The 16,585-nt window shown below is 40.2% G+C and overlaps 1 protein-coding gene across 1 annotated transcript in view; it reads left to right on the top strand.

Moving 5' to 3' along the window:
- Positions 1–924: 924 nt before the first annotated feature.
- LOC110467333 overlaps positions 925–16,585 on the top strand; it is a 44,388-nt gene continuing 28,727 nt past the window's right edge. Inside the window, exon 1 of the mRNA XM_021524442.1 lies at positions 925–2,528. Coding sequence (XP_021380117.1) covers positions 2,090–2,528 — 439 coding nt within the window. The 5' untranslated portion in view covers positions 925–2,089. The remainder of the gene's footprint in view (positions 2,529–16,585) is intronic.

The raw sequence follows: 16,585 nt of genomic DNA, 5'->3' as shown, positions 1-16,585 counted from the left end.
GTATGGAGAAAAACACTACGACAATAACCGCAATGGAATGCAGTGAAGTGCTAACTCTTCCCAGATATTTCGTTCGATATTAAGAAGGATAGACAGATATTACAATCATGGTTTTCTCAAGCTTGCGTATATATATATTATATATATATAAATATAAATAACAGTCTCCTGATGAACGGGGAATCAACCCGAGAAAGGCCTAGAGACGCTATCTCTGTCTTTTGTTCTATTTTTTATAGATATAAATATATATATAAACATCTCTCCTGGAAAACGACGCCTCTCCAATGTCCTATCATGGGGATTCATAAACATCCTATATAACATGGTAAAAGCACTCCACATTCATATCGCGGGCATACTCGGCTGATTCTGATATCGTCTACTCTAGTTTACATGTCAGTGCACTGCATCAAAAGCATTCAAATGGAATCAGCATTTAAATTTGCCACGGGGTCATGCTCCTGTTACACAGTGTTCGTGTTTGTGTGTGTATGGATCTGTCCGGGCGTTAGAATATTCGGACAATAATATATTAAGTTGAAAATGGTACCAAGAGAATAAATGATTATTGGAAAATTCATTAAGCTGCAACGTCGAGGATCAATTTCGGCAGATGGTATCACAAGAATAGTATAATTGGTAAATAACCCGGCAAAACAATGGATTTATTGGTGAAATAAAGTCCATCCTATTGTGATATGAACCCCGAGGATGTGACAGCCCGACCGGAGTCGAGAATATACCCTACCTCCAATTGAACCAATTGTTTCATACAATTAGCCAGAACCCGTATCACATAGTTTACCGTTGGAGGCCCTGTCGCTCCCTGCTCCCTGGAATCACTGATGACGTATACGTAGTACGGACGAATGCAGTAAATTTCCCCACGGGGTCGTGCCGCCGACACTTGCCAGGAAATGATGGCAATGCGACAGTTCCAACACAGCAAATATTAACGTTTGGGGTGTAAATAATTCACGGTTCTCTGTCGTACAATTGTCAAAGTTGCGTTGTATGCCACACAGCGAAGGAACACAATGGACGTTTGACACTGTCACACTCCGGCTCCTCACCTCTCCTCAACCTCCTCGATAATTTCGTGCCAATTAACGCTTGAAACAGGAGTGGATATAAATCTTAAGAAAACGGACAAGTGCGCGCATGTATCAGATCTTGTTTAAGATTCCAGATATAATTGAATATATGCCGACGAAATTTTGTCAACGCCCGTAAGTTGTGATCATCATGGATCTGTCCGGGCGTTTATAGGTGTTTAATTTTTTTTATGAAAAGATGTTAATTGGTTTTACGATTCTACAGTAAAATGCTCAGATGTGTTATTTTCAAAGAATATTCATGTGCATACCATAAAGATAGTTTAATTTGAAACGCGTCACTCGTGCCATCAATATTAAATGAGGAGTGGGTGCTTGTGGAAATTTAAACAAGTGAAAAGGGACAATAAGAAGATAGGACGGATCATACCGGTAAGTTCCACGGATGTAGTAGCAACGCAATCAGGTTCTGTCCGCCCTTCTGCGCCCTACAAACACACGGAAGGACGCACTTAAGATGTTATATTTCAAATTATTATCCAGGCGTTGATATTCATGTTGTGCAAAACACGTTGGGAATAGGACAGTGCTCGGCTTGAGTGGGCCACGTCGCAACGAGGAACCCATGTTATACGGAGCGAAAGTTAGATGTTTGAAATCGTGGGATGTTATTGATTTTGAAGCGTATTGTTTTGCTAGGATTTAGACATGAACCATGCTTAGAGGAAGGTGTGACTTCGTACAGAATATTGGCAAAGTAAGTTTTAATATCATAACACGTTAGTCCTGTTGTCTGCAGGTGTGAACGTTACACAGGTCACGACTGGATATGGCGCCAGATGTTATCCGTTGTTGGAACGATATTAGGCACAGGTGCTGAGGATTTATGTTATAACAAAGAAAGGATTCAGCGCAGGGGGCTGCTACAATGTGCGAGTACAGGTGCTACTCTGTTGTTATTTGTGCCAGTTTGAAATGACCCGTGAAATTGAATGATGGGACCCACTTACCTATTCAGGTAACAATCGGGAATGGTACAGATTTGTAATTATAGTAGTTTGATTTTCGCAGGTAACGTAACGGTTTTGTTGATCGTTTCCATGACAACGGATTATTGGGAATATCGTGGATTTAACTCGACAATGTTAAATAACAGTTTATATGGAGCAAGTAACACGGAGTTGATGCGCCCTGCAGACACCAACTCGTACATGGAGTTATGGTACAAACGAAAGTTTGTATACAACACCATGGCCCGCTATCACAACGAGACTCTATACGAACCCCCGATATTTGCCATGAACTTTTTCCACAAGCATCCTCAGGACCGGACGAATGTTTCGGGGTCGAGAACGGTCCCGTACAAGGACTCCCGAAGGTCAGGAGACATTCACGAACACATGAAAGCCGGAGTCGTCATACTTTTCCAACAATACGGCAATCTGTTCAGGGATTGTGATGCACTAGAAGGTAACGTACTTTCTTTTTTACTTTGACAAAATAATCAATGAAACAAATTAAAAGATGGTTGTCAGGGTCGTAAACCACAGAAACGAGTAGACCATTTTGTATTATATTTGCATGTAATTGAAGGGGAATGCCTCCGGAAAGCCTTATAACCAAGGGTAGTGCCAGTGCTTGGCTTTCTATTTGAGATGGTCCCAAGGCATTCCTTAGACAGTAACACCCTGCTAGAAGGTGGGCGAATAATTGATCTGTAGTAGTTGTTAGACTGATTCCGGCGGAGTTGATCATGTCGAGGTGTCGCCCTTCTTCCCCCGGGTCAGGCCTCGCAGTCTCGGCATGCCGACATCCAGTTAACCAATTGGCGTGTCCGGCGGGGCCTTCGACAATCCGCCAACCTATCAATACCTTATTGCCAACTAAATACATACTTTGTAATGCTGTGTTACCAGTACGACCAGCTGCTCTCGTAGACCTTGTCTTTTCTGGACAGTACTGGGGACACAAAAGAGGGGAAAAAACAATATACGAAAATGGATTTCTCCGTTGCATCATAATGTTGGCAAAGCGAGGTGAGTTCTTTATGAGCTCCAGAGAGCTTTGTAGCGGTGTCATTAACAACGAAATTCGTTCTCGTGGGATTTTGGGGAATAAAGATGACACAGTACTTCATCGACATGAGAACATCCTTAGAATTCGACTTGACAAACAAGTAAAATATTTGCCATTTTGCTGCCGGGTTGACAGGAGAATGCTGAGTACAAATCTGTTTTACCATCCTCCTTGATATCGGTTTCTTTTACAGAAATCGATATCGGCATGTGACATCACATATCAGTTCCGGACTGAGTGTACCTACAGGGAAAACGACCAAATAGCAGTAAACTCCGCTAAATAACTACCACATCTCAGAGTCCCAGAAACGCTTGACATTTCCGTAAATTTACAAATCAATTCAAACACGCAGTGCCAGCTGATTTATTGTAGTTTATAAAGGTCTTTAAATAGAAAGGTTACGTATCTTAGGTAAATCTATGAGAAATATATTTTAAACCTTTAAATCATAAATAGAGTGTATCAAATTTAATAATTAACTGAAGCGAAGTAGCGTCAAAGATTTTCAGAAGTCGAAATTTTTATTTTTAACTTCGCAGTCAAAAAAGATATAAAAAAGTTGTAATTTAAGGAATAAAAAACAGTTTCATATAAAAAAGGATCACGATTCCTCGAAATAGAATTTTCCTGTGATACTTTAAATCAAAGATAAACCCCAGTGACTTTTCTCTAATCTTTTTAACGTGGATACGTCTCTGATCAAAAGCCACAAATAGTCTATTGTGCTGGTTTGATTGTATATATATAAGACTGTTGACTACCCGGAAGGTTACAAGAAAAACGTGCAACTCGTGACGGGATGTCCCCCTCCTATTTACATGTACCCCCCACGTTAATCGGCCCAAAAGTATCAAATTATCAATAAAGAAATGTATGTTGTTTTTTTCATATTAGATACCTGTAGATTTCAATCAATTTAAAACCTGTTATCAATTCCAATTTTAATATCCGCGGAGAAACATATTTGAACCGGAAATTATATTAGATATGAACAACAAACGTATGAAGACTTACTGATTGGCTGATAAAGCTGTGCAAGTCTTGAACAAACTGCAGTACACAGTATTTGGGACAGAAAACCACTACTAAATATGGTTCATCTGTTGTCAGTATAATGTGACCGGGCCGAGTGCTGTGCTGGGTGCCTTCGGCACGGGATTTTAGTGCGATAGCACTATAAAGTCGGCATCAGATCCGCGCTATTACAAGAAGGCAAGTACACCAACATACCCTGACTCCAGAACACATACACACATTCACCCATACATAACACACATGGAGGCACGTCCTTTAATGACCTTAGCTGTTAATAGGACGTTAAACAAAATAAAACCAAACCAATTAACCAAAACATTTTAAACAAATTGCTAATTTTGGTTAATTCCTTGGTAACTTTTGTCTTCAAAAATATTTTCAATAAACCGTAAATATTTTAAGAAATGCTCCCACTTCTTGACGTACGCGTATTTATTCATGATTACCGTAAATTTTAAAATGATACAAACCAGAAACTGTATCTACCGCTTGGTTGAGGATTTTGAAAGTTAATATGCATTGCGTAATGGGGTTTCGTGTCTTAATTTGCCCGGAAAAACAAAATCGTTAGGATTTCGAATCAGTTTAAACAATAAATCCAGTTACTAGATGTACGAATACAATCTTGTACGTATTTTCTGATACGTCATTATCTAAAAACAGGAACAGTCTTAATCAACATGTATAGACTACGGCACTAAAAAGCGTCTACATCGACAGACTGGAATGTGTAGTGACAGTGTATCTAATTTGTTTAAAAAAGAAATGGCTGATTCTCAGGAACGAAAAAATGGCATTGATTCGGCATCTAAGGCTAATAAAATCTAAATAACTAGTAGACTGTAGCTCTGTTTTGTCTTCCAGAACGTGATGAAGTTAACGATTCATCCCAATGGCCTTAGTTTCCCAAACTTTAGCTCGAATTTATGGAGACGAATTCTAGCGTACTAGATTTGTTGCTGTTGATTTTTCCCGAAAGCAAAGGTTTAATCTTTTTAACAACTCGAGCTCATTCACAACAACAGGTTCTTTCTTTAGAAATATGAAAGGATTGAAGACCTCATTGGATACAATATATGTTGGATAAACTTGAAAAGACAATCGAATGATATATATTAATATTAATGTTCACTTTCAAATAACGCCAGGAGTATATATGGATTTCTGATTTTGCATTAAAATGGACGTTCACTTTTAAATAACACCAGAATCGCACGAGTATACAATAAATAATGGTGAACATATCACAGGAAGACATTAGGGGATTTAGGAATATATTTGACGTATAGATGATCGAAGGGGACTTTCGAAGGCTGACAGTGGTATCACACTCGGCCGAGTCGCTATGGGACAGGTCCCCGCCGTAGCATATAAACGCTGGCATTCATCAACAAATGGGGACAGTGTTCAATAACTGCATCTATTCCGTAGGGGACGCTGTAGTCGAATGAATGATTACTGCGCACGTGGACTGTGGTTATGGTACATGTATGTGTCCACAAACGCGAACAGCACGCGAGGCGTCATTGGTTTGTACATGTCACGTGGTTTTTTGTCTACCGGAAGTACACTCAACTCATCAAAGAGTGTTAAATTGTTTTCTTTATTTGGATTCGATTGTTATCTGAATATGTTTATTTAACGGAATCATTTTAATGTGAGCGTGCTAAAGGACATTTACTAATATCTATGTGTTTGATAAAATCTATTCTCTCGTGTAATTGAACATATTTGGTCCCGATCCTCTGAGTAATGTTCCAAACGGTATAGATTGATTGACTGATAGGAGTTGATCCTCGCCACAGCAGAGGTCACTTTAGTATGGCGATGTTTTCCAGATTTTTTTTATCTATCTACCTTTTATTTCCTAACGCCTTGCTTGGCAGCACCTCACTTCTGGCTTTGATGTTGAGCGTTCGCCCTTGTGATAAAGGCTAGGGGTTCTGTCCCCAGATCGGGACATACCAAAGTCCTTAAAAATGGTAGTTATTATTCCCTGCTTAACGTTCTGCATTTAAGGGTAATGGCAACAACTGATGCACCCGTTGTCAGTAAAATTTTACCGGGCGGAATGATGTGCTTGTCACTCAGTGACGCATCAGCTTGTGATTACCTCACTTAGTGACGCATCAGCTTGTGATTACCTCACTTAATGACGCATCAGCTTGTGATTACCTCACTAAGTGACGCATCAGTTTGTCATTACCTCACTTAGTAACGCATCAGCTTGTGGTTACCTCACTTAGTGACGCCTCAGCTCGTGTTTACTTCACTAAGTGACGCATCAGCCTGTGTTTACCTCACTTAGTGACGCATCAGCTTGTGATTACCACACTCAGTGACGCATCAGCTTGTGATTACCTCACTAAGTGACGCATCAGCTTGTCATATACTCACTTAGTGACGTATCAGCTTGTGATTACCTCACTCAGTGTCGCATCAGCTTGTGATTACCTCACCTAGTGACGCATCAGCTTGTGATTACCTCACTTAATGACGCATCAGCTTGTGGTTACCTCACTTAGTGACGCCTCAGCTCGTGTTTACTTCACTAAGTGACGCATCAGCCTGTGTTTACCTCACTTAGTGACGCATCAGCTTGTGATTACCACACTCAGTGACGCATCAGCTTGTGATTACCTCACTAAGTGACGCATCAGCTTGTGATATACTCACTTAGTGACGCATCAGCTTGTGAAAACCTCACTAAGTGACGCATCAGCTTGTGATTACCTCACTCAGTGACGCATCAGCTTGTGATTACCTCACTCAGTGACGCATCAGCTTGTGATTACCTCACTTAGTGACGCATCAGCTTGTGATTACCTCACTTAGTGACGCATCAGCTTGTGATATACTCACTTAGTGACGCATCAGCTTGTGATTACCACACTCAGTGACGCATCAGCTCGTGATTACCTCACTTAGTGACGCATCAGCTTGTGATTACCTCACTAAGTGACGCATCAGCTTGTGATATACTCACTTAGTGACGCATCAGCTTGTGATAACCTCACTAAGTGACGCATCAGCTTGTGATTACCTCACTCAGTGACGCATCAGCTTGTGATTACCTCACTCAGTGACGCATCAGCTTGTGATTACCTCACTCAGTGACGCATCAGCTTGTGATTACCTCACTTAGTGACGCATCAGCTTGTGATTACCTCACTTAGTGACGCATCAGCTTGTGATTACCTCACTTAGTGACGCATCAGCTTGTGATTACCTCACTTAGTGACGCATCAGCTTGTGATTACCTCACTTAGTGACGCATCAGCTTGTGATTACCTCACTTAGTGACGCATCAGCTTGTGATTACCTCACTTAGTGACGCATCAGCTTGTGATTACCTCACTTAGTGACGCATCAGCTTGTGATTACCTCACTTAGTGACGCATCAGCTTGTGATTACCTCACTTAGTGACGCATCAGCTTGTGATTACCTCACTTAGTGACGCATCAGCTTGTGATTACCTCACTTAGTGACGCATCAGCTTGTGATTACCTCACTTAGTGACGCATCAGCTTGTGATTACCTCACTTAGTGACGCATCAGCTTGTGATTACCTCACTTAGTGACGCATCAGCTTGTGATTACCTCACTTAGTGACGCATCAGCTTGTGATTACCTCACTTAGTGACGCATCAGCTTGTGATTACCTCACTTAGTGACGCATCAGCTTGTGATTACCTCACTTAGTGACGCATCAGCTTGTGATTACCTCACTTAGTGACGCATCAGCTTGTGATTACCTCACTTAGTGACGCATCAGCTTGTGATTACCTCACTTAGTGACGCATCAGCTTGTGATTACCTCACTAAGTGACGCATCAGCTTGTGATTACCTCACTTAGTGACGCATCAGCTTGTGATTACCACACTCAGTGACGCATCAGCTTGTGATTACCTCACTAAGTGACGCATCAGCTTGTGATATACTCACTTAGTGACGTATCAGCTTGTGATTACCTCACTCAGTGTCGCATCAGCGTGTGATTACCTCACCTAGTGACGCATCAGCTTGTGATTACCTCACTTAATGACGCATCAGCTTGTGATTACCTCACTTAGTGACGCCTCAGCTTGTGATTACCTCACTTAGTGACGCATCAGCTTGTGATTACCTCACTTAGTGACGCATCAGCTTGTGATTACCTCACTTAGTGACGCATCAGCTTGTGATTACCTCACTTAGTGACGCATCAGCTTGTGATTACCTCACTTAGTGACGCATCAGCTTGTGATTACCTCACTTAGTGACGCATCAGCTTGTGATTACCTCACTTAGTGACGCATCAGCTTGTGATTACCTCACTTAGTGACGCATCAGCTTGTGATTACCTCACTTAGTGACGCATCAGCTTGTGATTACCTCACTTAGTGACGCATCAGCTTGTGATTACCTCACTCAGTGACGCATCAGCTTGTGATTACCTCACTTAGTGACGCATCAGCTTGTGATTACCTCACTTAGTGACGCATCAGCTTGTGATTACCTCACTTAGTGACGCATCAGCTTGTGATTACCTCACTTAGTGACGCATCAGCTTGTGATTACCTCACTTAGTGACGCATCAGCTTGTGATTACCTCACTTAGTGACGCATCAGCTTGTGATTACCTCACTTAGTGACGCATCAGCTTGTGATTACCTCACTAAGTGACGCATCAGCTTGTGATTACCTCACTCAGTGACGCATCAGCTTGTGATTACCTCACTCAGTGACGCATCAGCTTGTGATTACCTCACTCAGTGACGCATCTGCTTGTGATTACCTCACCTAATGACGCATCAGTTTGTGATTACCTCACTTAATGACGCATCAGTTTGTGATTACCTCACTCAGTGACGCATCAGCTTGTGATTACCTCACTCAGTGACGCATCAGTTTGTGATTACTTCACTTAGTGACGCATCAGCTTGTGATATACTCACTTAGTGACGCATCAGCTTGTGATTACCACACTCAGTGACGCATCAGCTCGTGATTACCTCACTAAGTGACGCATCAGCTTGTGATATACTCACTTAGTGACGTATCAGCTTGTGATTACCTCACTCAGTGTTGCATCAGCGTGTGATTACCTCACCTAGTGACGCATCAGCTTGTGATTACCTCACTTAATGACGCATCAGCTTGTGATTACCTCACTTAGTGACGCCTCAGCTCGTGATTACCTCACTAAGTGACGCATCAGCTTGTGATTACCTCACTTAGTGACGCATCAGCTTGTGATTACCTCACTTAGTGACGCATCAGCTTGTGATTACCTCACTTAGTGACGCATCAGCTTGTGATTACCTCACTTAGTGACGCATCAGCTTGTGATTACCTCACTTAGTGACGCATCAGCTTGTGATTACCTCACTTAGTGACGCATCAGCTTGTGATTACCTCACTTAGTGACGCATCAGCTTGTGATTACCTCACTTAGTGACGCATCAGCTTGTGATTACCTCACTAAGTGACGCATCAGCTTGTGATTACCTCACTTAGTGACGCATCAGCTTGTGATTACCTCACTTAGTGACGCATCAGCTTGTGATTACCTCACTAAGTGACGCATCAGCTTGTGATTACCTCACTTAGTGACGCATCAGCTTGTGATTACCACACTCAGTGACGCATCAGCTTGTGATTACCTCACTAAGTGACGCATCAGCTTGTGATATACTCACTTAGTGACGTATCAGCTTGTGATTACCTCACTCAGTGTCGCATCAGCGTGTGATTACCTCACCTAGTGACGCATCAGCTTGTGATTACCTCACTTAATGACGCATCAGCTTGTGATTACCTCACTTAGTGACGCCTCAGCTCGTGATTACCTCACTAAGTGACGCATCAGCTTGTGATTACCTCACTTAGTGACGCATCAGCTTGTGATTACCACACTCAGTGACGCATCAGCTTGTGATTACCTCACTAAGTGACGCATCAGCTTGTGATATACTCACTTAGTGACGTATCAGCTTGTGATTACCTCACTCAGTGTCGCATCAGCGTGTGATTACCTCACCTAGTGACGCATCAGCTTGTGATTACCTCACTTAATGACGCATCAGCTTGTGATTACCTCACTTAGTGACGCCTCAGCTTGTGATTACCTCACTAAGTGACGCATCAGCTTGTGATTACCTCACTTAGTGACGCATCAGCTTGTGATTACCTCACTTAGTGACGCATCAGCTTGTGATTACCTCACTTAATGACGCATCAGCTTGTGATTACCTCACTTAATGACGCATCAGCTTGTGATTACCTCACTCAGTGACGCATCAGTTTGTGATTACCTCACTTAGTGACGCATCAGCTTGTGATAACCTCACTAAGTGACGCATCAGCTTGTGATTACCTCACTCAGTGACGCATCAGCTTGTGTTTACCTCACTTAGTGACGCATCAGCTTGTGATATACTCACTTAGTGACACATCAGCTTGTGACTACCACACTCAGTGACGCATCAGCTCGTGATTACCTCACTAAGTGACGCATCAGCAATAATATTTAATTTTCATGTTCATTTGTATTCATGAATCATGTCTAGAGTTAGTTACATTTGTAATATCAATATTAAAATAGCATCTTAATAGCAAACTCAAATCTTCCCCGATGCATGCATGTACACGCGAGAAATCAATTATTTGCAGTATACCGTTAACAAAGTTATTTTAAAAATGTCAAAGGTTAAAGTTCGGCGTTGAATTATTACACAGATAAGCATAACTACACGTTTCATGGAATCTTCAAACCAATCAACAAAAACAGTCAAATTAAGGGAAAGTGTTGTTTTCTGCAAGTTATATTCAATTTAAAAAAAGTGAGGTAATCACAAGCTGATGCGTCATTAAGTTAGGTAATCACAAGCTGATGCGTAAATAGGTGAGGTAATCACAAGCTGATGCGACACTGAGTGAGGTAATCACAAGCTGATGCATCACTGAGTGAGGTAATCACAAGCTGATGCGACACTGAGAGAGGTAATCACAAGCTGATGCGTCACTTAGTGAGGTTATCACGAGCTGATGCGTCACTGAGTGAGGTAATCACAAGCTGATGCGCCACTAAGTGAGGTAATCACAAGCTGATTCGTCATTAAGTGAGGTAATCACAAGCTGATGCGTCACTGAGTGAGGTAATCACAAGCTGATGCGTCACTGAGAGGTCATCACAAGCTGATGCGTCACTGAGTGAGGTTATCACAAGCTGATGCGTCACTTAGTGAGGTTATCACGAGCTGATGCGACACTGAGTGAGGTAATCACAAGCTGATGCGTAATTAAGTGAGGTAATCACAAGCTCATTGTAGAAATGTAAACTAGAAGATTTCGGCATACCAGAAATTTATTATTCGAAATAACATGCGATGTGTCTAAACATACAAGTTTTTGTCTAAATTTAATGACCCTTCGAATGATACGTCAGAGCCTGAATATAGGAAATATTCGAATTTACCGGAAGTTGCTCTACAGACAATATCTAGCAGTACATATGGGCAGTTGACAACGGATGTCGTTGTAAAAGTTTGGAACAAACGTCAAACTGTAAAGTGGGCCAGAGGATCAGTAGAGAACAAGTTGTTAGCGTAATATTCTAAATACAATCTACAAATAAATATAACTGTACAGATCCTTTGTTTTAGTAATCATTTTAACTGTTCGTTTTCGCTGTAACACTACCGTTGTATCTGTCTCAACAGACACCATCATGTGCGACAAATCCTATCGGTCGGGTTTATTGTCTTTTCCGACAACCTGTTTAACAAAACATATTGTTGGTCGGGTTCACTGTCTTATCCGACAACCTGTTTAACAAACATATTAGCTTTGCAAAATTACATGTACAGAAGATTACCTGTCTAATCCGACAGTATGCGTCACACATCATATTCATCAGAATAACCTGTCTAATCTGATCTCCTGTGGATCATAATATATCCTCATATTACCCTGTCTAATCCGACACCTTGTGAGAAACAAAATACTCATTAGATTATCATGTCTAATCCGATATCCTGCGGGGCACAATTATCGGTCAGATTAATCTGTCTTATCCGATACCATGTAGGTCACAACATATTTTTCAGAATAACCTGTCTAATCTGATTCTTATGAATCACAACATGCCATCACATTACCCTGTATAATCCGACACCTTGTGAGAAACAAAATACTCATTACATTTTCATGTCTAATCCGATATACTGCGGGGCACAATTATCGGTCAGATTAACACCTGTCTAAGCAACACTCTGTAAAGCACAACATATTTGTCAGATTAAATAGAATGTCGGAGTACATAGGTTTTATCCTGTAGATTTCATTGAAAATTGGAGTATAACACCGCATTGTATCATAAAGTACATCAAAATACTCGAGGTTTACATTAAGCACGTTTAACCGTATTATAAACAACTGCTCGGTAAATAAGCACCTGAAAAAAAAAAAGAATTCGACGATATTTTCTTAGAGTTCAAGTCGAATGTTCTTAAAATAATATTTAATTTTCATGTTCATTTGTATTCATGAATCATGTCTAGAGTTAGTTACATTTGTGATATCAATATTAAAATAGCATCTTAATAGCAAACTCAAATCTTCCACGATGCATGCATGTACACGCGAGAAATCAATTATTTGCAGTATACCGTTAACAAAGTTATTTTAAAAATGTCAAAGGTTAAAGTTCGGCGTTGAATTATTAAACAGATAAGCATAACTACACGTTTAATGGAATCTTCAAACCAATCAACAAAAACAGTCAAATTAAGGGAAAGTGTTGTTTTCTGCAAGTTATATTCAATTTAAAAAAAGTGAGGTAATCACAAGCTGATGCTTCACTGAGTAAGGAAATCACAAGCTGATGCGTCACTGAGTGAGGTAATCACAAGCTGATGCGTCATTAAGTGAGGTAATCACAAGCTGATGCTTCACTGAGTAAGGTAATCACAAGCTGATGCGTCACTGAGTGAGGATATCACAAGCTGATGCGTCACTAGGTGAGGTAATCACAAGCTGATGCGTCACTAAGTCAGGTAATCGCAAGCTGATGCGTCACTAAGTGAGTATATCACAAGCTGATGCGTCACTTAGTAAGGTTATCCCGAGCTGATGCGACACTGAGTGAGCTAATCACAAGCTGATGCGTCACTAAGTGAGTACCTCACTAAGTGACGCATCAGCTTGTGATATACTCACTTAGTGACGCATCGGCTTGTGATTAGCTCACTCAGTGTCGCATCAGCTCGGGATAACCTCACTAAGTGACGCATCAGCTTGTGATATACTCACTTAGTGACGCATCGGCTTGTGATTAGCTCACTCAGTGTCGCATCAGCTCGGGATAACCTCACTAAGTGACGCATCAGCTTGTGATTACCTCACTTAATGACGCATCAGCTTTAGATTACCTCACTTAATGACGCATCAGCTTGTGAATACCTCACTCAGTGACGCATCAGTTTGTGATTACCTCACTTAATGACGCATCAGCTTGTGATTACCTCACTTAATGACGCATCAGCTTGTGATTACCTCACTTAATGACGCATCAGCTTGTGATTACCTCACTTAATGAAGCATCAGCTTGTGATTACCTCACTAAGTGACGCATCAGCTTGTGATTACCTCACTCAGTGACGCATCCGCTTGTGATTACCTCACTTAGTGACGCATCAGCTTGTGATTACCTCACTTTGTGACGCATCAGCTGATGATTACCTCAAATTTTAAATTGTTGAAAATAATAATTTTAATGAATTTGAGTTATACTTTCTTTATGATTTTGCATTTTGCAAATGACAGAGATGAAAGGTATATTTTGGAATGACATTCAAAGCTTATTCGATAACTGAATTACCGGAAACATGTAATTATTAGAAATTCAAGAAGTTTGGAAAAAGAAACATTTTGCTTGGTTCGAGATTACTTTTAATTTAATTTTCCTTTTTTTAAATTGAATATAACTTGCAGAAAACAACACTTTCCCTTAATTTGACTGTTTTTGTTGATTGGTTTGAAGATTCCATGAAACGTGTAGTTATGCTTATCTGTGTAATAATTCAACGCCGAACTTTAACCTTTGACATTTTTAAAATAACTTTGTTAACGGTATACTGCAAATAATTGATTTCTCGCGTGTACATGCATGCATCGGGGAAGATTTGAGTTTGCTATTAAGATGCTATTTTAATATTGATATTACAAATGTAACTAACTCTAGACATGATTCATGAATACAAATGAACATGAAAATTAAATATTCTTTTAAGAACATTCGATTTGAACTCTAAGAAAATATCGTCGAATTCTTTTTTTTTTCAGGTGCTTATTTACCGAGCAGTTGTTTATAATACGGTTAAACGTGCTTAATGTAAACTTCGAGTATTTTGATGTACTTTATGATACAATGCAGTGTTATACTCCCATTTTCAATGAATTCTACAGGATAAAACCTATGTACTCCGACATTCTATTTAATCTGACAAATATGTTGTGCTTTACAGACAGGTGTTAATCTGACCGATAATTGTGCCCCGCAGGATACCGGATTAGACATGAAAATGTAATGAGTATTTTGTTTCTCACAAGGTGTCGGATTATACAGGGTAATGTGATGGCATGTTGTGATTCATAAGAATCAGATTAGACAGGTTATTCTGAAAAATATGTTGTGACCTACATGGTATCGGATAAGACAGATTAATCTGACCGATAATTGTGCCCCGCAGGATATCGGATTAGACATGATAATCTAATGAGTATTTTGTTTCTCACAAGGTGTCGGATTAGACAGGGTAATATGAGGATATATTATGATCCACAGGTGATCAGATTAGACAGGTTATTCTGATGAATATGATGTGGGACGCATACTGTCGGATTAGACAGGTAATCTTCTGTACATGTAATTTTGCAAAGCTAATATGTTTGTTAAACAGGTTGTCGGATAAGACAGTGAACCCGACCAACAATATGTTTTGTTAAACAGGTTGTCGGATAAGACAATGAACCCGACCGATATGATTTGTCGCACATGGTGTCTGTTGAGACAGATACAACGGTAGTGTTACAGCGAAAACGAACAGTTAAAATGATTACTAAAACAAAGGACCTGTACAGTTATATTTATTTGTAGATTGTATTAAGAATATTACGCTAACAACTTGTTCTCTACTGATCCTCTGGCCCACTTTACAGTTTGACGTTTGTTCCAAACTTTCACAACGACATCCGTTGTCAACTGCCCATATGTACTGCTAGATATTGTCTGTAGAGCATCTTCCGGTAAATTCGAATATTTCCTATATTCAGGCTCTGACGTATCATTCGAAGGGTCATTAAATTTAGACAAAAACTTGTATGTTTAGACACATCGCATGTTATTTCGAATAATAAATTTCTGGTATGCCGAAATCTTCTAGTTAACATTTCTACAATGACTTCCGGTATAAGTCAGTTATAATATTAAAAACGTTGCGAAATGCAGTTCCAATTTTTAGGTGATTCAAGAATTTCTCGTGAAAACAAAAAAAAATCAATTGTTCTGGAATGAGGGAATGTTATAAAAGAGATGGTGCCTTGATTTGGCTGCTATAGCTCTTTCGGAATGGTATCTATACTTGAATTACCGTGAACGTTTCTAATTTACAGCTTTAATTTTTCACTTCCTTTTGTGATATCTTTTTCAAGTAGAGCTGTATCCTTCAACTCAATTACGCCTTTCAGAACTCGTCTGTCACTAGATTTACACTGGTGTTTAACTCAGTTAATCTCCTGACATTTTATAATGAGCTATCCTATAGCCTTTGAAATGGAAGAGTTCAAATGTATCTTCAGGGGTGAATGAGTTAACGAAGTTCACCTAATGCATTGCATTCTAAGAAACCGGGGTAGTTCAACGCGGGCTTCACTTTATCAATATAAACGTGCTTGGTGTCGAGTTTGACTTCCTTCGTCATAAGATTTATCACGAGTTTCAATGACATTCAACTACAATAAAAATTGACCTCAGTATAGATTATATTCAGCTGTCGACATTTACCAATGGTTTGCGTAAGATGCCTCTAAAATTGTCTCCATTAATTCTTCTATGGCCGGTCGCTTTCTTTTTCAAACTGGCCTCCATTGAATGCAGTACCGTGCAATGGCCCCTACATGTACATGATATTATAATCTATTGTGTCCGATTGGCCGTTAAGCAATAAACAAACAGCCTTCCGTATGTTCTGCTTTGTCCAACTACATCTGGCCAGCACGTGGTCCGAAAGTGACCGGATGGGTCGTAAAGCTATCGTCTCCAGATTATGGCATTTCAATAAAAAATAACTTTGAAATGGGCTTCGAGTGGACCCGTTATTACCAAACAGCGCCTTCATTTGATAGCTGTTTCAAGTATGCAATGTTTGT

The sequence above is a fragment of the Mizuhopecten yessoensis genome, unplaced genomic scaffold (genome assembly GCF_002113885.1).
Source record: "Mizuhopecten yessoensis strain PY_sf001 unplaced genomic scaffold, ASM211388v2 scaffold11171, whole genome shotgun sequence".
Classification (NCBI taxonomy): Eukaryota; Metazoa; Mollusca; class Bivalvia; order Pectinida; family Pectinidae; genus Mizuhopecten; species Mizuhopecten yessoensis.
This window is presented reverse-complemented; position numbering and strand designations above follow the sequence as displayed.